Source organism: Malus sylvestris, chromosome 14, assembly GCF_916048215.2.
Source record: "Malus sylvestris chromosome 14, drMalSylv7.2, whole genome shotgun sequence".
Lineage (NCBI taxonomy): Eukaryota > Viridiplantae > Streptophyta > Magnoliopsida > Rosales > Rosaceae > Malus > Malus sylvestris.
In genome coordinates this window covers 6,779,777-6,804,997 of record NC_062273.1, presented here as the reverse complement: position 1 = coordinate 6,804,997, position 25,221 = coordinate 6,779,777, and the positions used below count along the sequence as shown (strand labels likewise).

General features: G+C 39.4%; 1 protein-coding gene across 1 annotated transcript; it reads right to left on the bottom strand.

Annotated features, from left to right (window-relative positions):
• Positions 1-89: 89 nt before the first annotated feature.
• On the bottom strand, positions 90-5,721 carry LOC126598411 (transcription factor bHLH48-like). Its single transcript, XM_050264779.1, has 7 exons — positions 4,728-5,721; positions 4,495-4,614; positions 4,342-4,407; positions 2,010-2,078; positions 1,548-1,619; positions 652-859; positions 90-484 (listed from the first exon to the last, which is right to left on the bottom strand). The coding sequence occupies exons 1-7, from the start codon at positions 5,226-5,228 to the stop codon at positions 447-449; spliced, it is 1,074 nt and encodes a 357-aa protein (XP_050120736.1). The 5' UTR covers positions 5,229-5,721; the 3' UTR covers positions 90-446.
• Positions 5,722-25,221: the final 19,500 nt, after the last annotated feature.

The window sequence follows — 25,221 nt, the reverse complement described above, 5'->3', positions numbered from 1 at the left end:
CGACATCAAACGAGTACAAATCCTCGACAAGATACGTCAGCAGCCTACCCGTGTAATTGCTAAAGTGCAGAAAAATTTATGGTGCACAATGAACAAAGAAGTCTTGTAATAACAGTAGTGTAAAGCAAGGGTTCCTTCAATGTTTTTACAATCGGAATCAAATCAAACAGTTCAAAAAATAGGTATTAGATTCAATGACCCTCATAGTTAGTAATCTATATATATATATATATATATATATATATATATAGTTATACTTACTAAGGATAAACACACCAAATCTATTTCCTCTCGAGGTGAGGGAAATCGGGATATTCTTAACTGACCCTGAAAATTGGAGAACAACGAAACTCTCCATGATTACTGAGGAATTTCCTCCACTTCCTGCTAACTGCTCATACTATACTTTCTATATACATTTCTACTAGCACAACTCAATTACGTCTTCACATTTCCTTCTTCAAGTGACTTGTCTGCAGATTTTCTGTACAGAAATACCGAAATCAAGTTAACATCGTTGTTTCATTTTGGTTTTTGAGTCGCAAATGAAACAAATTGCAACTCATGTCCATTTTTCATTGATAATTCAGCCCGAAAATAAGATACGCAAAAGAACTTTGCCAATAACCTTAAAATCAGTCTAAGGTCTACCTGAGTTTGCTGAAGAGTCGCAACTGATGAGGGGGGGTTCTGGGGTAATGAAAGTATGATTTTCTTCTTCCCGCCCCCAACCTGGCTGCTGAAGCGCGTCAAAGTGCCATTGCTGTTGATACGGTTGTCTGTGCGCGTTGATTGAGACTTCCGGCCACATCAGAGGTGTAACCATACTGGCGAAGTTACTTTCCATCAGAGGTCCACTCTGAAAATTGTGGAGGATGGAAAAAGTAAATCAGTATCAGAAACATACAGTATCAACTTTTTGACGCTAACTCAAAGATATAACTTGCTCTGTGATGTATTGTAGCCCATCAATTACAATGATTCTATTTATTACGAAAGAGAAAGTTACTCTTTCATGGACCCCCAATTTCAGTAGTACCTCTAAAACCAACAATCATAATCAACCTTTAGATCGCCTGATTTTTATGCTATCAGCGTAATTTAAAGAACAGTCGATATATAATACGTAGCCAGGTAGCAGACAGAACAGGACTCCAAGTCCAAAACCCATCCACTGGCCTGACATTAATCACTAAAAATAGTGTCAATGTTTTGCTTGCAGTCTGTCATGTTGTAAATCACAAATCTAAAATCTTCAACTTGACATACCATGAAAGTGTTTGGTAATCTACACTGCCATTATTATTCAGTATATGATATTACGGTTACAGGTTGCAGGGGTGCAATTTCATGAGCAATTTGACGTGTATTGTAATTTTGCAAACTGCATATGATGGAAACTGGAAACAGACACCTAAGAATGCATGCATAAACACACCCCCGAAAAGAGTACTGAACAAGTGATAAAATCATAAAACACTGGGGCAAGCTTAATGTTTCCCAATTTTACAATGCAACAGTAATTAAAGGAGCTACATGATACTTACTTCAGCAGCCAATATACTATCAAGGTTGAAATCAATTCCTGGGTTGACTGCTGCAAGTCTCATTGATAAGAACTGAAACAAAAAGTAAAATTTAACCAGAATCAGAACATAGCAGTAAAACATAGTTCAAAATTACCAGTACTATAACTAAAGCATAAGTAGTCAACTTAAAACCAAATTGGTGGTATGTACAAGGACAGGAGGTAGAGCCTAGATCCGTAATTATGCACAACTTCTGGGCAAGTTAAATATGATTAATTGGATTTAAGACAATATATCCAATCCCTGGTTATGCTTCCGATAGCCCACATAAGATTAAGAAGAATCCGTCAATTCATTTAAGTTTTATTCAGAAGAACAAAGGAATAAATGATTCTTTAACCAATTTTTTCAAGTACAAGCCTTTTCATTTCAGTGTCAAAACTATTAATTGAGATGTATGAAATGTGCAGCAGGTCTGACCTCAACTTGATGTTGTAGGGACTGCACATGATTGATGATTTCGTCTAGAACCAATGCTTTTCCTGAAATCTGCAAAGCAAAATTCTTTTAGTCAGTGACTAAATTGGAAGCGTAAAATATTTCTCAAAAATGCATATGAACATTCAAATGATTCAAGGTATTTGTAAGATCATTTAACAGAAAAAAGTTTGATTTAACACATTCCACTCAATGAGATGGAACCCGTAACTGGAGTATCCCTCTAGTGATCAAAATGTTTTGGCTCCTCATATAAAATTTAACCAGAAAAAATAAGGGCTCGTTTGGAAGTGATTTTAGAATGGCCGAAAGCGCTTGTGGTGAAAATGTTTTGGGTTCCAAAAGCACTTGCATTTCTACTAAGGATTGGTTCCAAAAACACTCTCATCAAAAGCGCTTTTAGTCATTTTAAAAGCACTTCCAAATGAGCCCTAAGTTGGGTAGATAATTTTCTTTATCATATAATTTTCTTGTCATTGTAAAGAGACCAATTACAGATCAAGCCAAACTAAGATCATATATGAGCAGAACAATTTTTTACAGAAATTCGAGGTATTCCCAATAAGAATCTCAAACTGATCACCATGGATCCACATTTCCCATTTTCAAAAACATTGTCATCGTGTCTATTTGAACAACAAGAGTTGGCATGAAGAACAGGCTGAAATACAATAGACAACTTCACTGGAGAATAACAGAATGACTTCTAAAATGTGCAATTCCACGAGGAAGCACATTTGAAACTTGAATATTTTGATGGCAAGATGCAGATGCAATGAATCAAATATACACTAAAATAAACAACTCATTTAAGAAAGTGTCCTCATTTGGCCCTTTCCGCAAGGTGAATCACGTGGAGTAAAATTTTATAGCAATCTGTCAGCGTCCAGCAGTGTACAGCTCAATGGATCAACTCCAATGTGAATGAGAGCAGATAGAAATCAATCACATTTGTTTTCTATTATCAAACTTACACCGAAGAAAAGGTAATTTGCTAAATTTTATTCGAAATGTTGTCCTATCCAATTTGAGGTAATTTCCCAAAACTTATACCAGAAAATCCCAAAAACTTGCCATCAGCAGATAGGAATCTTAGGCATGCTAGATCTTTGGTTCAGCTCAATCAAGTGAAATGCAAATTGGACTCTCACGCACTCACATCATGATGTCCCACGCAGTTAGGTGGTGAAGGGCAGTTTGTTAGAGGAGGCTTTCTTTTGTCTTCCTTTTTCCGTCATCCAACGAGGGATGGATACCAAACTTGTTACAAATGGTAGTACCATGCACCCTTCACATAGAGGGAACCCTCCATTTAACTTGTGGGACCCACAAATGTCTAAATCTACGAATTCAACATGCCCACTAATTGTGGGGTCTCTCCCCCAAAGCACCACAACTCAGTCCAGCTAGCATTACCCCATGACAATGTCCTAGTCAGTAAGGGCGTATCCGTCATTTAAAACAAAATTCAGCTATGTTCTAAGTGAATTAGTAGTAGTGGGTCATGACAGATTTGAGTTAGGTCAGTTAGACATCTAAAACTTACACATTTTGGTATATACTTCTTTCTTCGTACCTCTTATCACATGAGAGAGGAAGGAAGAAAAGGGTATATAACAAGAGACATAAGAGTTTCTCTGGTCAGACATGGCAATATGTCCACCGCCTTACACCCGAGTTCAAATATCTTTATTTGAGACTAATTTGGAACCACGAGTCATTTAGACAAAGAAATAGAGTACAAATTCCTAACGTGACAAAACTAAGTGAAATTTCATATGACAGAATTAACCTTAAAAATGACTCCTCACCATACCCAGTACACACACCCACCTTCACCCCACCACTACAACTTTCCATTTTCTCAATTTTCCTCCAAATTATAAAAATTAAATATGAAAAATGAACTGCATTGTAATTACGGAAATGCCACTGGGACATAGACAGATGAGAGATTTTTCAATGTGTCCGGTACACAGGATGGTACACCACGTATCATTATACAAATTGTGGGATATATGTGTTAAAAAGTTAATAATTTAAATAAAATAAAATTTCTCACAACTTCTATAAAAATACGTGATGTACTATTTATGTTCTCGTCACAATGAAAAAATTTTCTGGCTCGAGAGCACTTTTCTTGGTAGAAAAAGCAAGGCACTTTTGTGAAAAGGTGACAATGACAAAACCGTTATTTAAAAAAGCACATAGTATCTTAAAAAACATAATTTACACTTTTCCAAAGAACAATCATACTTAAAATCCCCAATCAACCAATTAATCAAAAGATTAAGATCCTAAAAGTTAATCGAACCTTATTGCATCCTGGGACCAGCTCCTGCAGCAACTTCATCCTCGCATTAATCTTCTCTCTCCTAGCCTGTAAAATCCCAGAATATTTAATTAATTAGCACAAAATACTTGATTAGTGAAAATTAATTGTGGGTTTAATTAATCAAAGGATTACTCGCTCTGCTAAGCTATGGCTGTCCGTGGCTTGACCGCGACGAGCTCGGACATGAACGTACGGCATCTTCTCGGCGTCCTCTTTGATTTCGGTCTTGCACTTCTTCGTCGGGGCCTTGACCTGAATTTCACAAAGTGAAGGGGATTCAAATCGGATTTGTTATTGCTCACTTTGAAATTTCAGCAAAATTCCGAAAAGGGGAACCTAGAAACCCTAATTGGACGGGGAATTACCTTCTTCTCTCGCTCCTTTCTCTTCGCCGAGTTCCTCTGGTTGTTCCTGGTCTCGTCGAGCGTCAGCTGCGACGAGTTAGGGTTCGAATCGGTCTCGGCCGGCTCGGTCTTCACCTTCTCCAATTCGGCTCCGGAGTTCGACGGCACGGAGCTAATGTCCGGCGAGCCATTGCCGGCGAAGATCGAGAACTTGGCGGTGCGTTCGGTTAGAGCGGAATTGGTAGGGAAAATTAGGCTGGAATTGAAAGGGGGCTGCTGGACGTAGGGCGCGTGTTGGGGGTCGGCGGAGACGCCGGCCAGCGGCGGAGCACAGTCGGGTTCCGGCGAGAGGTGGAGGAGCTCCATGGCTTGGGTCGGCGGAAGTTCTAGAAGCGCGGTGAAGGAGCTGGCGTTCTCGGGCGGCACGGTCATGAGTTGGTGAATTTCTTCCCCGAATTGGAGGGACTCGAGCTCGGGTCCCGGTAAAGTGGATCCGGGTACGGTTGCTCCGGTTGGGTCCATTGAATTGGGCGGCAAATTGAACTGAAACAGAGCTCAATTCCGTGACAAATTTCTCAAAGTTCTCAACTCGGACAAAGTGTAGGTATCAATTAAGCAAAAGCCCGGTAATTTGATTAAGGTCTCGGGAAGAACAGTGGTCTTTGTGACTGAAATTGGGTGTGAGAGAGAAACGGGTAAAGCTAGGCAATGTGGGCAAATTGGGCAAGTGGGTATACATATATATATATATATATATAGAGAGAGAGAGAGAGAGAGAGAGAGAGAGAGAGAGAGAGAGAGAGATGGCTATGGCGGTCAAAATGTTATTTCTTTGAGTTGTCTGAGAGAGCGTCTGGGTGTTGGTTGTGGGGAGAGAGAGAGAGAGAGAGAGAGAGAGAGAGAGAGAGATATTAGTAGTTCTGGTTCTGGGGCATTGGAAGTATTACGAAAGCACCGTTGCTTGTTTTGCGTGTCCTGTTTTTAAATTATACGGATTTTCTTACCTCCATTTGATTTGTACAGTTCGTGAGAGCTGAAGCTGAGTTAGGAGAGAGAAAGTGAGGAGAGAGAGAGGTTAAATTGAGGGAGGAGGATGAAATGGTGAAATGGAGGGGGACCACCATTATTTGCCTAACGCTGCCTCCATTTTCCCTGTTTTTTCCCTTTCAAGTTCTTTTTAAATGATTTTCACATTATTTTTAGCTTCACACATATTTCTTATTGAGTAAATTATGGCAATAGTCTTTTAGCTTTAATCAAATTAGAGCAATGATCTCTCAACTAAAAATTAATTATCATTGGTCCCTCAATTTATCAAAATGTGTAGTTATAGTCATTTTCATCAATTTCGTCAAAATTTTGTCAAAATAAGTTATATTGGAATAACCATTTATATAATTAGGGTCCCGCAACTCATCAAAGTGTGTAATTATGGTCATTTTCGTCAACTACGTCAAAACTTTTGTCATGACGAGTTATGTTGGAAGGACCATTGCTACAATTGGGTTAAAGTTAAGAGACCATTTCTCCAGTTGAATTAAAGTTGAGGGACCAGTGGTAATGAATTTTTAGTTGAGGGACCATATCTGCACATTTTGATAAGTTGAGGGACCAATGGTAATGAATTTTTAGTTAAAGGATCATAGCTACAATTTACTCTTTCTTATTAATTATGTTCATCGAATTAAATAAATCAAGCATAATTAATGGCAATAATTAAACAAAATTGTGTAAATGGCTAAAAAGAGTGTAAAAACTACAATGATTTTAAAATTTAAACTCATTCAACAATGATATATAAGATGATGACTATTACAGTCAGATGGTGAGCAAAAATTATGGGATTGGCTATAGAAGATTCCCAAATTAGATCTCATGTCCTTACAAAGTTCAACTTTCATTCACTTGCAAGTTACAATTTCAGAACACAAAAATATGACATTATCTATTATAAATAATGATTTGGTTTGTTAATAGGTTGACCTAAAATTTGTTATTTTCGAGACATTTGGTGTCAAGTAACAAGTCATCCAAAAAATTTACAGACCTATTAATAATATAAATAATCAATAATTTTGTTTTTGTAAAATAATAAATAAATAAATTTATATGTATACACAAAGTGAAAATATGTTAAAAAGTAATAGTAAAAAATGCCGCTCCCTTATTTAATTTTTTAAATAAAGCAATTTAATTTATAAGGGAGAAAACTATAAAAATTAAAATCAAAACTACCTCACGTATATGAGGAGGACTTACCTACATATCTATTTTATTTAATCTTTTAAACACATGTAAATAATTCAACTTTTTTAGAATAAATAAATAAAATAAAAAAGAGGCAATTATCACACGACTACAAACTACACGTGTGGTAAAAGACCAGTATATATAAATTGAAGATGCAAATAGAGTGAAAGTTTCATAATCCTAAAGTTGTCCTTAATCAATTAGAATTTTAAAAGAAAATACAATTTCCCAATAAAAAAAAAATCCCACATATTGGGGTTGTAGGTGGTTAGTGTGGACTGTGGAAGAGATGAGAGGAAGAAAATGAGAAAGAACACAGTAGTGGGATAAAGGTTAAATTTTTATTTTTTAATTACAGATATATTAGAATCACACGTAAGTAAGACTTTAAAAAACACAAAGTTTTGGGGGCACATACATTATCCCATTTTTTTGTACTTATGTTTAGTTTTGATTAGAGGATTATAATAATAATTTTATGATTTTTTTTTATTGATAATGAATATTCTATTAATATGTAATTTAAATATTATTTGTACAAAACCATAAATAATAAAATAAAAAAGAGCTTTAGTTTTAGGGAACTTTAACGAAAAACCACATTTTTACACAAAAAAATCAATTATGGTACTATTTACTTTACTCTTTATTTTGTTTTTATCGTTAAAATTCAAAATTTTCAAATCATTTTCATTAGTTTTCTTTAGTTTTATACCAAATGGGAAGGCGTACAGTACAGTGCGGTGCAGTGGTAGGACAGTAGGCCGTTGGGGCGTAGAATGATACGTATGCCAGGTCTCATAGGGCGCGGACCGTCCATGAAGCAAAAGCCCGACACAGTAAGTAGAAGACGACCCGTCGTTTTCCTGCATTGATAATTATAACTGGGTCAGTAATAATACTTCATTAATTACTTTTACCGCATTTGTGTATTCCTCAGCCGTGGTCAACATTTGGACCTGTGTTTTATTGCTCAAGGCAAGGATTATTGCGTGTGATCAAAGTATTGTTATTTACGGTAATATTGATAGTTCAATTTATAAAAATATCGATAGAATTTGGAGGTTGATTTCATTGACTGTCAATTAATTAATGTTGGTGTGCCCCAAAACTTGAATTTTTAAATGAAATTTTCGAAATTGTTTAATCACTTGATAATGCATGTGTAAGACAGATAAACGTAGTAAAGCATGATTAATAAGGTAGGCTATTGTGCAATAGTTCGTCTCTTAAAAATATTAACGTTGTATCAGTGCAGGTTGATTGACTGAGTTCAAAGAAAAATGTATATTTAATTCTTGTGTGAAAACTCTGGATGAGTAGTAGTGCTGATCAGATCAATGGATAATATGAATGGAAAGAGATCTAAACGGTGGGGCCCACCCACAGACAGATAATCTGACATAGATCCATCAAGGCTACCGGATCAAGTGATTCGAGCATTTCAAATTTCATTCTTCAGTCCAAAATTATCACAACTTTTAAAGAATCAAAACAGGTGAGTCGTTATATGAAATTTGAAAGGTTCGGATCGCTTGATTCCGTGACTTTGGTGAAAAAAGATCCGGAGAGGATCTCTTTCCAATATGAAGGGCAAGAGATCAAATGGGTGGGGCCCACCCACAGACAGATGATCTGACATAGAAGCTCCTCTGGTCGTCGGATGATCCAACATTTTATTTTAACAGAACCTAATTGGGCTTACTTTGAATTTATAACATCTGGGTAGGGTAGGCCCAACCTAGGTTTGATTAGGTCCATACTACCCAAAAATATTTATTTATGGAAAGAACCTAGAAAGGTTCTCTCTTTATAATTTATCACCGTCAAAGCGCAATTAATTTGTGAATGTGCAAATTAAAAAACCAGCCCAAAGTTTTCTCAAATTCACATTTTCGTCATCATTACCGGTTAGACCAAATTGTGGAGAATAGCATCCAAGGAAATGTTTCTTTGTGGTACTTTCGTAGAACAATATCCGTCCATTTTTTTCCTGATTACAATATTCTTTTATTTTTTTCACTATAAATAAATATTTTAATGGTTTTGAATTTGTCTAAATTCTTACAAGGATGATCTATATATGAATGATGTACTAAAATATATGGTTAAGATTGTTGAAATAGAATACAAAGTGGGCCATACAAAATGTGTTTAAGAAATGTATGTCCCGGATCCGAATCCTAAATATATAGTTGAGAAACATATTTATGGATATACATTCTTGTGGGGGTTCTCATTCTATAATCTTTTTAAACGATCCGAAATGTTTATATTTTACTTTATCATTTATTGATCATTCTCGCAAAAAGTCAAAAAAACAAAAAAACTAGGCATTCATTTATATTTAAGAAAATGATTCTATAAAGAAACACTAAAGTGACTACCATTTAATCCAGGTCATATGGTTTCGTATTTGACTAATTTTTTGTAGAGATAATATTTGAAGGAAAACCTGAAAAATAAATTAGTAAATCGTTGAAATATATTACGAAGTTGTCCTTAGAAAGTTGTCAAAATGTGTACCCGAATCTTCACGTATATACAATAAAATGTGTGTCATAACAGGATGAGGATCCTCTCCGGATCCATTTTATGGAGATTCTAAGGATCCTCACATCCTAGCTATTTATCGTACATTGTGCTGTTAATTTTCATTCGATACTATTTATGTTTAATTTTAAATAAAAATTTTCAAAATGATTTTTGACCGTATGATATACGATAAACGATTAGAATATAAAAATCCTAAGATTCTCACCATTTAGATTCGGATAAGATCCATATCCGTCAAAATATATGAAGAACCGGATCCGCAAACCAATATTTATAGCTTTGTACTGTGCCCTAGGGCCATATTCTGTAGCAATAATGCAGATAAGTGTAGTCCTTTCTGCCTCAGTACATGCAACATGTTGAGCTAATTAAAACTATGACCATCCTAACTCCTAGGGGTGGACATAAACAGTGAGAACCTGCTACCTTTTGAAAGATGCTATTATTGCAGCTAAAAATAATATATCAATACAATGATAACTTTATTCTTTTTGGTCACATAAGGGGCAGAACATCCCAAAACTAACTAAAAAAAAAAAGGTCGTACCCAGTGCACAAGGTTTCTGCTTTACGCAGGATCTGGAAGAGGTGAATGTCGGCTAGCCTTACCCCCATTTATGGAGAGGCTGCTCCCAAGTCTCGAACCCGAGACCTACCGCTCATGGACGAAGACACTTGCCATTTCGAGTCCTAAAGACTCCAATTATATTATTAAATAAATGAATTATAATCCTTCAGGTTTATTCCCAGAATAATAGTGCCCGAGATTCATATTATAATTCTAATTGGCAGGGTAGTCCTCCGCAACGTCCTTTGTGAATGATGAGTCAGATGACTAGAGTTCAAATTCCCTCCCTATACTGTTAAGGAAAAACAAGAGTTTATGGAAGTCATCTAACAACCATTTGAATTTTAAGGAGTTTGTTAAGACTAAGAGGGAAGTATTATTTGTCACAAGAAACAAAAAAATTGTTCATTTTAACAATTTGAGACTAAACAACCACCATGGGATGACCCAATGGTTGAAGATAAATTTCAAGCCCGTATTTCGCACGGCACATTCTGAATTCGATTCCTAACTCTGATGAATTGCATGGATGGTCTTCAGGAGGAGGCTGAAATACCTCTGTGAATTTTCCCGGACTCCAAAATGGTGTAGTGTCGTGGCGAAGCTACTAGATGTTCTCTTTTTGAAAGAAGAAAAAAACAATTTGAGACTAAGCTTATGTTAAAAATTATTTATTTCATATACTATACTTGAAATTTAGTTTTTTTTTTCTCATTAAACTCGGTGAATTTTTTTTAATACATTTGATATTATCTACATTAAGGGGTGAAGAATGGTCTAAACTTCACAAATGGGCTAGTCATACTAATTGGTTTGAATTCGGCTTTGACGAGAATCAAATCTAAGACCCCTCACTTACAAAATTATAAGTCGAGAGGAATACCCGACCATATTAAGTGACAAAAACTTGTATATCAAAAAACTCATGATTTGAGTTAGCATTGTATCTTAAATCTCTTATTAAAACAACTTAATAGTTTTTCATACTTAATTTTTAGTTTGCATTTTGTGTATCTTTCTTTATTATATATTTATCTACCTGTCTTACACCCTTCTTCGTCCATTCCTTAATATCCCTGATTTTTTTCTATATTGCTGTTTTATCTCTAACACAAAATTAAAAATTAAAAACGAAAATAATTATTAAACAGAACATAATATTTTCAAAGAACATATTGAGTTGTGGGCAACACCATAAATCGAAGTTTTGATCATGCATCATTAAGCCCTAGAGAAAGTGTAAAAAGGAAACAACAAAACATAGAAAGCAGAAAAATGTCAGTATGAATATGTGCTTCTGTCAACCCTAGTTATGTGTCCTCAACAACCATGCACCAGTCAAATACCAGCCTCAACAACCCTACCATATTAATGTGGACTTTTTTAAAGGAGTAAGTTCTCTTCCCTGTTCCCTCCAAATTTTTTTTTTCCCATCCTTTCATATTTGAACGGTCATGATTAAATTATATTAATATCTTGTGCTGATTTTTTTTTATAGAGAGAGAAAGAAAAAAAAAAGCAAAGCGAAAAGGGAGAGGATTGAAGAAGAGGAAATTTGAAGGGGATATAGTTCAAACTCCTTTTTTAACGGACTTGAGAAAGGTCTATATATAACAAAATGTGACACAAATTACATTGAATGTTAACCTAAGCAACTCGCTAATCATTGATTACTAATGGTCGGGATATTTCTAATTTTTATAAAACTCTAGGATTTCATAGTTAAAACAAAGTTTGGATATGTTTTGTGTTTGAAGATGATTATTATTTTTTTTTAAAGTACAAAGCTTCGTATTTGTAGTTTTGCTTTCAACTTAATTGCACATCATTTCATAAACAAATTTGACTAACGATTTTGTTATTGAAAATGACTTTATTTTTTAATTCGGTCTATTTATAACCCTTTAGGCCGTGCTTTTTTTTTTTTTTTTTAAGTGAACACCGCTTGTTTAGTGGGTGAGTCACGACACGACCCATAAAATAAATCCAATTACAAAGAACAAGTGCTTTGGTTTGTGTTTGGTGAACTTACTAATAGTGGGATCATATTCATTAAGTCGGAGAATGATGTAGGACAAAAAAGACGTAAATTATTCTGAAGAAGATTTAGAAGAGTTAGAGAAAGGGTCTGATTGAAGAATGTGCTCATTAACCACCACGGGGTGGCTTAGCGGTTGGTGACGAATTTTAGGCCCGTATTTCACACGTCGCGTCTTGGTTCAATTCTTAGCACTGATGAATCATACGATAGTACTCAAAAGGAGGGTGAAATGCCTTTGTGTTTTCCCGAGCCTCGGAAGGATAGATTGACCTAGCGAAGCCAACAGTTGGTCCCATTTTTGAGAGAGAAAAAAAAAAATACTTGTTCATTGTTTTAGCTTAGGTTCATGTTTCTTATTAAATAAGGAACATGCATTGATGTATCTCATGTAGGCATTTATTTAGGATCTATGTATACAATTTCATTATGTAGCATACACGCATTTATTTATCATCTAGCTATAATTTCTCTCCACAAGGACTCTAGTTTTTACTACCTATTAGATCAAACAAATCAAAGAACCAATGATTAGAATTAAAAAAAGTGCAAAAAGTGAAAAAAAAAATGGTATACAAAGATCACCCTCTAGAATAATAAGTTCTTTGGGAAGGTTTTTTACTGAGAACCACATCATTAGTGTACTATGCCTAGCATATTGTCTTCTTATATTTTGAAAGATTCTGTATAAATAAGTGCCTACTTACTCTCTAAAAATATACTTGTATTGAGAATTTCAGAAAGTTAAAATTTAAAACTTGAAACTTAAGCTATCATGGCATTACCATCATCACAAATTAATGCAGCAAAAATAAGAAAAAACCAAAACCAAACGAAATTCGAAAATTCACTAGTTCGTAATATGAGTTCTTCTTTAGTAGAGTACCCAGAAAACCATGTAACTTAACTAAAAAAAAAAAAATTAAAAACAATGGAACCTCCTAGCCATTGCCTAGCAACAGCCTAACCTACCTACCAACCACTTAACCCACCTAGGCGGTTGCTTATCCCACCTAGGCCGATTTTTAGAATAGCGGTCTTGTGTTATCTTGTGTATTCTCTTTCGATTTTTAATAAAGCATCGTACTCAACACAAAAAAAAAAAAAAGGTTAAATTGTATGTGCAGTACCTGTGGTGATGGTGACAAATTGGAACAAAAATAAAAAGGGGGAGAATGAGTTTATGCACAACATTTGCATGGCTTTGTCATGTCTAGTTGCATGAAACAATATTGTCAATTTGTCACATCTTAGTATCTACCACTACATTCATTGAATATTTCACCATTTAACATACATGATTTCTAATCTAATATTCCAAATCTAACAAGTATGTTCTTCACTTACATGTCATCAAACATAACTTCCTTCCATCTCCGAAATCCTTTTTTGTTTTATTTTTTATTTTATTTTATTCACACACACATAGTGTGTGGGATATATTATTGTTTTGATTATGAAATGTTAGTATCTTACATAGTAGTGTGTTTAACATCTACAGGTGCGAGGATCATATATTTGTGATAAGTTTGATACTTAATTATGACATCCAGATATGAGGACGGAACATATTTATAATAAGTTTGATACTTAGCTATGACTCTTCCTCGAGTTGATTATTTCCATGAAATTTTCATTTCCTTCATAGAGAAACATGGGTTCAAAGTTGACTACATGGTGTCGAAGATAATTTACGACTGAAGTTGGAGGGTGGGTCTTGTACGACCACCGACAATTCAATTGTGAGCTCCATGGTGATACATAATGATGCTTCAAACATACCAAATACTGTGAAACTCAATGGATCAAATTATCCTTTTTGGTCCAAAGTATTGGAGATGCATATCGTTGGGCATGGTAAGAAAGGGACATGGAGTATCAAAGAGTCGAAGGAAGAGAGTGTCGAGTATGATGCTTGGGAAACTGGGAATGCAATTGTGAAAGGGATGTTGATTAATTCCATGGATCCTACCATCATGGTTTTTTCATCCATCTTTATACTGCTACAGAAGTGTACGAAGAAGTTGCACGAACATATTATGATGGCTCGGATATCTCTCAAATTTATGAATTGAAGGTAAAGTCGTTTTGACTCTGTAAGGAAGGGCATCCTATTAATGTGTACTATGCTGATCTCAAAGCAATATGGAAAGAACTGGATCAAAGAAGACCAATCAAGATGGAGTGTGCTCTTGCCTTGAAGACACTTCAAGAGGAGATTTAATTGGATTGCGTTTATACCTTCCTGGTGGGACTTGATGATGTATTTGATAAAGTATATAGTGATATTCTGATAGGAGAAGGTAGTGTCGGCATCCAAGGATGAGAGGAGGTAGTGTCGGCAGCCAAGGAAGAGCCTTAACATCGACGATAACCATGGTGTCTCGGCCATCCTCTGTTGGCCGACCATATGTGTCACCCTTCATCGACAACTCCTCGTCCTTTTACTCGGGAGAATAAAGATGATTTGAAGTATACTTTCTGTGGTCAAACCTGTCATACTGAGGATACCTGTTTCCAAAAGCATGAAGTCCCTGAGTGGTTCCTAGAATTGAAGAAAAAATTACATGCCAAGAAGAGAGCTGTTAATAGAGCAAGTGGAAGTCGTGCATCCATTGCCAATGCCGCACCTAGTACCAATGAAGTCGTGCCCCCTGGAGATCCAAGTCAAAGTTTGTTGACTAAGACCACTCTTAGTGAATCACCATCCAATACAGGTAGTATGGGGCTTGTTCTTTTAGCCTCTAACATGGACCATCATATATGTTGGATTCTAGACTCTAGTGCAACATATCATAATGACCTTTGATAAAAATTTGTTTACTTGTATGACAACTGTGGAGCCTAAAATAATCCAAAAAATTCTAGAGGCGACACGTGGACTTTTGCTCAAGAAAGACAAGATTACCCTCATTAAATGGGCATACTTTTCAGATGCTCCCACGCCTAGCTCACACCCCTGAAAGTCTCAGCAGCTTAATACAACTGCCCACAGCTCACCTACCCTTGGCAAGGAAAAGTCAAAGCATTAAAGATAAAGATTAATTACCCAAATCCTATCTTTAATACATTCCCAATTGAAGATTGACTCCAATCAAGTAAGTAATCCCAATTTAAATCAATTAGGGATAATTACTTTATTTTCTCAAGATATTATCTCCTATATCTTGAGAATATTTATCCATAAATATTGGCCAATAGAATGCCGCCATGTGTAGGGTAAAAACATTATGGCCGGCCCTATCCCTATAAATACCCCATATTCATCCAAATTTTAGAAGCTTTTGCTACCCTAAAAAAAGCCCTAAACACTTTACTCTCTCAGAGAAACTAACTTAGTCATCGGAGATCCATTGACCTAACCCTCACCTCATGGGTGCATGAGGTTTAGGTCATTGATCAAAGGTGTTAATTGTTTTGCAGGTGCATTTTCGCCAAGACTGAATATGGTGGAAATTTGCATCGACAAATTGATGCTTTCATTGAGAACTAATTCAAATATTCGAAGAAGCCTCTTGCATTTGGTTTCTTGAATTTTCTGTTATGTTGAATTTCTCACACGTCGTCTCAATTAATTTTTCTTAGAAAAGTTTCTTGATCAATCTTTGGAGAAATGATACAATGGTAGGTAATTCAAGAACCATGACGAACGAAACCCCATACGTAAAAGGATTTGGACTGGAGAGTAGAGACGAGGACATAGCCCTATAATGGAGATTCTGAAGGCTCAACGCGACGGCAAGAGGAGCCCCACGGCCGTGGAGCCGCATCACCTCCACCGCCGTGACCCAACAGCTATGGCAAGGCCACCAGGCCACAACCCAAGTTCTCACGTTGCTGCCTTTGCAGTGCACAGACCACCAAAACCCTGGGCATGAGGCATATGTCTATAGAGAAGCAGGCTAAGCCTAAAAGGCCCAAACCACTGCAGCCCAAGCTGGGGCAACTGAAGCTCAGCTAACAGCTCAGATCGTAGCAACCCAGGCCCAGCTCACTGCTAAGGCAACTCGAGCCCACTTGGCTGCTAACTGAGCCTAAGCCCGCGAAAAGCAAGGTGCGGCCCAACGTCAGCTAGCCCACGCACGACCCTAATGCACCACCATGCAGGTGCCAACCTCCCAACCTGGTTTGCCCGCCCTGCGACCTGTTCCGATGACTTGGCCTGCAGCCCAATCTAATCCAAAACCATCTTCGGTGATCCATATTCCGACCACCGGTCCCGCGATCGATTCAGGATTATTTTCACCCTACTTTTCTGCAGGAATGCCTGCTCTAGGCTCAGGTTTTGTACCTGCAATCCATTACACTTCCACCACACATGGAAACGCCCATTATCCAGACTCTTCCAATCCAAATGGCGAGCACCACTTGCCCCAGCAGATCGCCAATTTGACAAGCGCCCTCGCGTAGCAGACCACCTTTGTGAACCAACTCCTCGAGTGCATTGAGATGCAGCACACCCCAGACGAGATGTCCCAAAGAAGGACAATGGCGGAAAAACGTGACTCATTCCAGTGAGTTGCTTAGCTCGCCACGAACCGTGTGTTCGGGTAATGTGCACTCTTGTTTGGACCTTTGGGGAAACATTTTCTTCTGCCTAGGTACACAGAGAAACATTTATTCCCAACTCAGCTCACGAGTCAATGTGCATTCGAGGTTGGGTCCATACTCTGACGAGTACTGAGGACATTCCACGAGAAATATCCACACGATGCTAGGCCCACAAGGAGAATCTTCTGCGAGGCACCAGAGTAGGCAGCCGCATGATGAACAGAGAAGAGCACGAAAGCAGTCCAGCTCAAGTTCCAATGGCATCCCCACCTAGTGCAACGGCGAGCAGCATAAAATGAACCACGTGCACCGCGATCAAGGCACAAATGAGAAGGACATGCTAAAGAGCAACATGGACCCGTAGGTCAACACCGGGGGGCATTTGGAAGCTCCGCCGCCTCACCAGGCGTAAATCTATGAGGAAGTACAAAGGTTCGTAGCAGAGTAATTGCACGAATTCCAGCGCATTGATGTCACCAACGATGCCCTCCATAAAGACGTAGCCAACCTGAGCAGGTCACCATTTACGGATGAGATCGAGTAAATGGAGCCACCGCGGAAGTTTAGCTTGCCACATTTCACCTTGTTCAAATGGTTCAAATGAGATGAAGATCTGGATAGGCACTTGATGCACTACTGAAGCACCATGACCCTCTATGCCAACAACGACATTCTCATGTGCAAGATCTTTTCCACGACGCTCCAAGGTGAGGCATAAGACTAGTTCCACACCCTGCCGCCACATTCAATCCGGAACTTCAGCAAACTTTTCTTGGGTTTCACTAAGGAATATTCGTCATACCAGTCGATCAAGAAAAGGTCTAACCACCTATTCAACATGAAGAATGACCCAAATGAGTCGTTCTGTACATACGTCAATAGGTTCAAGGTGGAGAAGGTGAAGATTGTCGGATGCGATGATAGCATTACATGCTCAGCCTTCCGGAAGGGGATCCCAACATATCATCCACTTTTCGAAGAATTGATTATGGGCGAGAACTTGAACCTGGCAGACTCGTATGATTTGGCAGAAAAACAATCCCTCTAGGATGAAGCCAAGCGCTCATAGAAGCCGCCTGAGCAGCAACGCAAAGATACAGAGTCGACTCAGAAGAAGGCAGGCAACAAAACGCTCAATGACAAAAACAAGCCAAGAAGCAGACACAGAAACCGATCCCCAACGAATGGAGGCACGGCACCCAAGACGTACACCAAGTTCTTAGTCCCAATCAACCAGATCCTTTGCAACCTTAAGGATAAGTCGTGGTTCAAGTTCCACCACCCATAAGGGCTGACACTTTTAAGTTGGACCAGACAAAGTTCTGCGCATTCTACAGAGGTTCGGGGCACACAACCAATGACTGCACCATATAGATGAAGTATGTTGAGAAGTTTATGAAGGAAGACAAGTGTGATGAGTATGTCAAGAAACTAACTGCTCGGCCAAAGCAAGAAGCAGACGTCGATGCCGAACACCCCAGCCAAGATAATCTGAATCAACGGAATCTTTATCGAATCCGAGCATCTAGGGGCTAGCAATAGTTCCAAGAAGAGGAAGATCCAGTAGGTGAGATCGGTCTTTCAGGTTCAAGCCATAGATGTTGTACCTGGACCAATCGTCGACTTCACCAAGTAGGATGTTGAGGGAATAGACTTTCCTCACGACGACGCCTTGGTGATTTCTGTTCAATTGGCCCACACCATCATTGACAGAATTATGGTGGACAATGGCACCTCAATCAACATCTTACAACTGTCATTCATCTAAAAGATGGGCCTTGAAAGACGATTAGACATAAAGTAAAGGTCTTGACCAGATTCAACGGATTCACCTCAACTGTCATTGGCACAATCACACTCAACATAACCAACCCTCCAATTGTCTCATCGCAGAGCTTTATGATCGTCAGCGACCCATCTCCCTATAACAGGATATTGGGCCGACCTTGGCTAGTGAAGATTGAAGCTGTGACCTCGATCGAGTATCAGAAGATTTGATTTTGCATCCCAGGAGAAGCAGTCAGAGAGATTAAATGCGATCAGGCCATGTCTCGATGATGCATTGTACAAGTTCTCATAGAGTTGAACAAGAAGTATTTCACCCTAACAGTAGTAGCTGAAGTGCAGAAAGACGATTCTACCTCCACCAAATAGCAATCACAGCAAACGGGTCAAGAAGATGGCGTCAAGGTCGATAATGCCCTGACAGATGAATTAGGATGAAAACTTGAATAAGAAGTTGAACACATCTCCCTTGACCCTAAATAGCGGTCAGATTATGCAAAACACACATCCAAAGAAGATCTGAGTGATCCTAGATATGAAGTCATTCACCATTCTAAATGAGATCCAAGGTCTGACCTGACGAGCAGTTGCATTTAGTTGATTCCTCTCACGACCTACTGACCAATGCAATCCAAGCTGGAAGCAGCGGAGGATCTATGCATCTACATGGTGGTATTTGAAGCAGCAATGAGCTCTACCCTCATACAAGAAGAGTTGGGGGCCCAACTAGCTGTATTCCACAATTCAAAGGCTCTACTCAATGAGAAAACCAGATACTTGAAAATCAAAACTTTGATTTTGGCCCTAGTTGTTGCAACCTGGAAGCTTAAGCCATACCTTCGGACGTACATAATCATTGCCATTACTCGATATTCTGCATAGTCCAGATGCACGACGTTAAAGGCTAAAACTGACGGATGTTCTGACGAGTGCAGTAACTCAGCCCATAAACGTCCCAAAGGCAGTCGAGCACATCGTAGTTACACATGCCCCACATGCATAAGATTTTCGGTGCTTGCACGTCGACATATCATCCAACTACCAAGGATCGAGGGCAGGCCTAATTCTCACTACCCAGGACGATTTGATGCTCGAGCATGTGATCACTGCTTCAAGGCATCAAACAACAAAACAGAGTATGAAGCCCAACTAGCAGATCTCTGATTGGCGAAAGACCTAGCAGTGAAAAAACTCGCGATCTATTTTGATTCCTAGTTGATCACCAACTAAACCTCAGAGGAGTAAGCAGCAAAGCATCCAATGATGGCCCGATACCTTGAGAAGGTATGAAAATAGCTGGCCATGTTCCAGACATACACGTTCACTTAGGTTCCACAAGTAGAAAATACCCACGCAAACGCATTAGCAGGCCTAGGCTCTGCCTTATACCATTAGCTTAAGCGCTTCATCCCAATCAAGTACTTGGAGAAGCCAAGTATAAATGAGGAACCAGCATTTGAGGCAGTGCAAATCAACACAACTTCAAATTGGTAGGATCCCATCATTGACTACATAGTCAACAGAACGCTCCCGCAAACAGACTGTAGTTCAAGAAGCTCCAGATGAAGGTAGCACGCAACTACATATGGAACAACATGTTTGTTCGCAGATCATTCTCAAGACCACATCTCTACTGCTTATCGCATCCCGACAACCTAAAGACTCTTAGCTCAATCCACGAAGACGTATGTGGAAACCACTCTGGAGGTCGCTTCCTGGAGCAAAAAGCTCTTAACGTTGGCTACTACTGGCCAACCATGCATCAAAATGCCAATGAGTATGTATAAATGTGTGACAGCTGCTAGCACTTTAAGCTCGTGCCCGCATTACCTACCAACGAACTTTACCCGTAGACGAGCCCTTGGCCATTCATGTAATAGGCGATGGACCTGGTAAAACCAATGCCGCTTGCCACTAGGGGTAGAGACATGATGATTGTAGCAACCGACTACTTCACAAAATGGGTCGAAGCTAAACCCATAACTACAACTACCCAAATGGACATAGAACGCTTCATATGGAAGAACATCATCTACCGCTTCGACATCTTGCACTTCATCGTCATCGATAATGGTCCGCAGTTCATAGGTAAGGATTTCGTGAAATTCTTCAAAAAATATGGCATCAAGCAGCACATGTCCATGCCCTGGTATTCACAGGGTAATGGGCAGGTCGAGGTGTCCAACAAGACCATTCTCGACTGCCTTACGAAGTTCTTCTCAGACAAGAAGAGCAAGTGGCCAGACGAGTTCCCTGGTGTTCTATGAGTGTATCGCACCACCAAGAAATGAGCAATCAGCAAAACTTCATTCTCCTTGACGTATGGCTTTAAGGTAATCATTCATCCTAACATCATAGTGCCAAGCATCAACATTGTATTGCCGAATTTGGAGCAGAACAAGAAGGAGATGGCCACAAACTTAGACCTGGCAGAGGAAGAGCGCGAGAATGTTATCACCCGCATTACGGCCTATCAGCAAGAAGGTGAAGATCCGGCAATTCCAGCTAAGAGACTTAGTCCTCAGAAAAGCCTTCATCACCGCCCCACTGGGATGGCTCGAAAAAGATGGCTCCCATCTAGGAAGGTCCGTACAAGATCAGCTCAGTAGGCGGAAAGGGAAGCTATACCATCACCACTATTAATGACAAAGAAATCGACAAGCAGTGAAATGCTTACAACCTGAGAAAGTACTACGTGTCACCTCCTACCATTCCTTAGACGACGTTCAAGACAAATAAAGTTCGAAGACTCAAGTAGCTTAATGAACAAGACCTCGCATGCCAAAGATTGTTAGTTGTTATGCCATTACTGCCTACTAGCAAAGTTAATAAATTTCTTTATTTTCAATGAATATTGAAGGAAATATTCACAAGTTTGGGCCAAATGCATAAACAAACTGACCACCCCTGTGACAAGCAGAAGACGTCCCTACCCTTGCAGACATAACGTGTGCTATCTAATTAGAAGAGGGTAAACTAATCCGAAGTATCCAGACATGGATGAGTGGTACGACTGCTCAGTTTCCCCTGAATGCAGCAACTACTTGAGCCAAACAACTCCCAGAATTGGCCAAGATAGTCATTTTCCTAAAATAAACTTAGCTGACTGAAAGATTTAATTTTGCGGGATCCCGAGTCTCTAATCGGAAGAGATGCTAAGTGCAGGATTCCTGCCCATGAAAGAGTTCGCGTGACTAGATGATCTATCCTCGACGTGTAAGTTTTCATGAACGTAGCTTGGTTTTAAAGTGTTGCAATACTAGTTTAACGACCTACAAAATCAAGTTACAACTCGAAAGGATATGGCTTCTAAGTCGTGATTCTGCCTACACCTTACGCCTAAAACATATTCGAGAGCCAATGATGACACCTAAAGTGGTCACGCGGGTTGTCTAATTGTGTAAATATTGTCTGATTCTGTAAGTAAGACGTCGGGCAACCCGAAGTAATCCGTAAACCAAGACTTACACCTACTATGACTACGCGGACCTATCTACTTATTTAAAAGCAGCGTTTTTGGCTGACGGTCTACAATTTAAGTTTTGTAGGAGCTAAAGTTGAAGTATGACTATAGTAGCTACACGGATTTCCTCTGCTCTCTACGAGAAGCATATGTCTGGCCGCCGGCTCTATAAGTTAAAAACTTCGCAACATATCTTGAGAGGGCCAAAGCTCGAGAAGCCATAAAAGTCGAAGTACGACTATAGCAGCTATATGGATTTCCTCTGCTTTCTACGAGAAACAAGTGTCCAACAGCCAGTTCTATAAGTTAAAAACTTTGCAACACGCCCTGGAGGGCCGAAGCTCATAAAGCTACTAAAGCCGAGATTCACGACTACAGTAGCTATGCCAACTCACCTGTTTCTTACGAAGGCAACAAGTTCAACCGCCGGCTCTATAAGTTAGAAGTCTAGCACATTTTTCCTCTTGCAAGTAACGCTTATTAAGTATCAAGGCCAAGACTAAAGCCTAAAATGGCGACATGGGATCAACTGCTCCATCAAAGTAGCTAACATAACCGTCTGTCCTATGATAAAGTTTTGCAAGTCGCCTCAAGCAAGCAAAGCTCCCGAAGCCCCGAAGCCAACACTAAAACCTAAGTGACGACGTGGGATCGACTGCTGTTTATTGAATTTCTAACAAATTGATAAACCAGCTCAAAGGCCAACAAGGTTCAAATAAAGCAGAAAAAAAAAACAAAAAGAAGAAAGTTCATAAGTCTAAACAAAAAGACTACTCATTGGCAGCCTGCGCAACCATTGGTCCCTCAACTGCCACACCTTCAACAGTCGCGTCGCTCTTAGCAACTAAAGCTTCCATCAGTTCATCCTCAGCCGCCCTTGACTGGACTACTTGAACCTCAGCTGCTCCACCAAAGGCAGCCTTAAACGAGAAATCAGCCAGATCAACTGGAGAAATAAAGAAAGTCTTGAAGTCTTTCTTAAAAAAATCATAGTCTGACGGCATGCCCTGAAGATGGTCTACATAGCCAAGCTAGTAGAAATTACCCTGACAAGAAGCATGTGCCACTTCGTGACCGACTTTCTCATTTTTCAGCTGCACATTCTCCTCAACAAGCCTAGTGTGAGCACCCTGTAGCTTATCCAGTTCATTTTTTAGTTCTCACTAGTAGACAGGGCACCTTGTAGATCCACTTCCTTGGACTTAAGCTTACTGGCGACATCCCAGAGACGAGACACTTCAGCATGCATGAAGACAAGCTCCTCGTCCTTGGCAAAACAAGCAGATCATAGCTCCAAATTGACACGCTTAAGGTCCTTGACCACCGGAGAAACACAATTAACTTCCTTCTCCGTAGCTTCCAACATCGCCTGAGTCGCACTAAACTTAGCCTTCAAATAGGTGATCGCATGATGAGCAGTCTCCAGTTGCATAGAAGTAGAGGCAGAGACATCAAACCCATTCAAAACGACGAGTTTAGATTCCAGTTTCTCGATCTTTTCAGCAGCCGAGCGAAGCTGAGCCATCAACACCACTTCGGTCTCCTTAGCACACTTGACAACATCCTAATCAACGAACATAGACTCAGCTACCAGGATCAAAGTCTTATGTATTATGGTAATCAGGGATGACCTTTTCGAGTAGGCATAATGCTTATTAAAAGAGTCTGAGCGGATGACAACTTTCCCAACACTGTCAACGAACTTGGCGCATGCATCAAAGTCCTCAAGCATGTCAGCCTTCAACAGCGCATAAACCTCAGGAAACTCTCCAGCCTTAGACTCGGTGGATTTCTCACAACTGCCCGTGCGAGCAGATTTCTCTTTCTCAATAGACGACTCAATCGTAGCAGAAAGAAGAACATGTCTAGGCGCCACCTTAGTAACGGAATCCACCTTCTCGCTCTTCATAGCGACGAACCTCTCAGAAGCTGAACCGGACTTAGTTCCCGACACACGCTTCGACACAAACCCAGACACTAGGGGCACCATCGAACCTTCCTGCTGGCCAACCCTTTCAACAATGGTCATGGCTACCTTCGAAGCAGCAGGTTTCACAGGCTCAGGCTCAACGAATTTTTTCATTTCCTTAGGAGAAGTAAGGTCGATGACAAGCTTCTCAGCAGCAGACAAACCCCCGCGAGTAGCAGAAGAATTCCTCAGCTTCTTCTCGATCGAAGGCTTACAAGCAAGTGAGGAGTATATTTTCTTTCCACCTTCATTGGCAACAAGCTCTACAACAGCGATCAGACGAGCAAGCGCTTAATCCTTTATTCGCTTTATATCTTCCTTCGGAGGAAGCCCGTATTTCTCCCAACAAATAGGACTGAGCAGCCAGCCCCATTAACGGTACTCAGCAAGAATGCCCAAGGCGATGTGCACTTTCTTCATATCTACCGAAGTTCTTGAAGTTGAGCCAAACTCTGAATCTACACAAAGTAAGAAAGACGATCAGTAAACTGAAGTCATGGAGCAATCAACAAAAATTCAAGTAGTTCATTTACCACTAATAAAGACAGTCAAAACGCATAGTTCAGGAGATGAGTCAAACTCACAATCTCCCCTTACCTCCACGGTGTCCTTCACCCACTTATGATAACCTTTGCAGGGAGCATCGAGCAACCCATGGAGAGATCTCAATTACCCCACACCTTCCTTGTGGCCGATTTCAAAGAAGTACCAAAACTTATTTATGGTCAAGCCAAGATCAAAGAACCTACTAAAGTTGAAGAACCCAACCATCGCACTAATTACATTCGGGGAACGCTAAGCAGGCTCGCATTTCATGAAGTAGATCACCTTCTGGAAAAGATGCAGCATGGGAAAAGTAAATCCCAACACAAAGTAATACGAATGGAATTTGATAGCCCTCTTCCTGGTAGTGGCACCCTCGCCGCACAATTCTTGGCCGCCATCATCCTTCACCCGCTTTACGCGAACACCTGACAAAATGACATGTTTGTACTCCTCAAGAAACCGAAACAGTTTGTCGGAATTGATCTTGACATGCGCAGCCTTAAAGTAACCCACCTTGTCAGAAAAATCACCTTGATGATACAAAGGTGGATGATACTCGTCACTTTTGTGATTGGATGAAGACATCTCAAAATCTCTACAAAAATTACAAAGGAAAATATTTAAAAGGTAGCTTAAAAAAAAAAAAAAAAACAAAGGTCCGTAGAGCCCAGCACCAGGCCTTACGACCCAACTCTTTCTCATTCAACATGCAGCTCGCACTGCCGAGACCAACAGGGGAGAAGGCCCATGCCTCCCTCTTTTCCCTTCACGCATTTAACACTCCAAGCA

What these genes read in the sequence shown, in the direction of transcription:
- LOC126598411 (XM_050264779.1), bottom strand. Translation starts at nt 5,228, where the DNA reads ATGGACCCAACCGGAGCAACCGTACCCGGATCCACTTTACCGGGACCC. An exon ending in GAAAGGAGCGAGAGAAGAAG is followed by an intron (nt 4,615 to 4,727) that starts GTAATTCCCCGT and finishes TGTGAAATTCAG; the next exon opens with GTCAAGGCCCCGACGAAGAA. An exon ending in ATAGTATATTGGCTGCTGAA is followed by an intron (nt 860 to 1,547) that starts GTAAGTATCATG and finishes CACAATTTTCAG; the next exon opens with AGTGGACCTCTGATGGAAAG.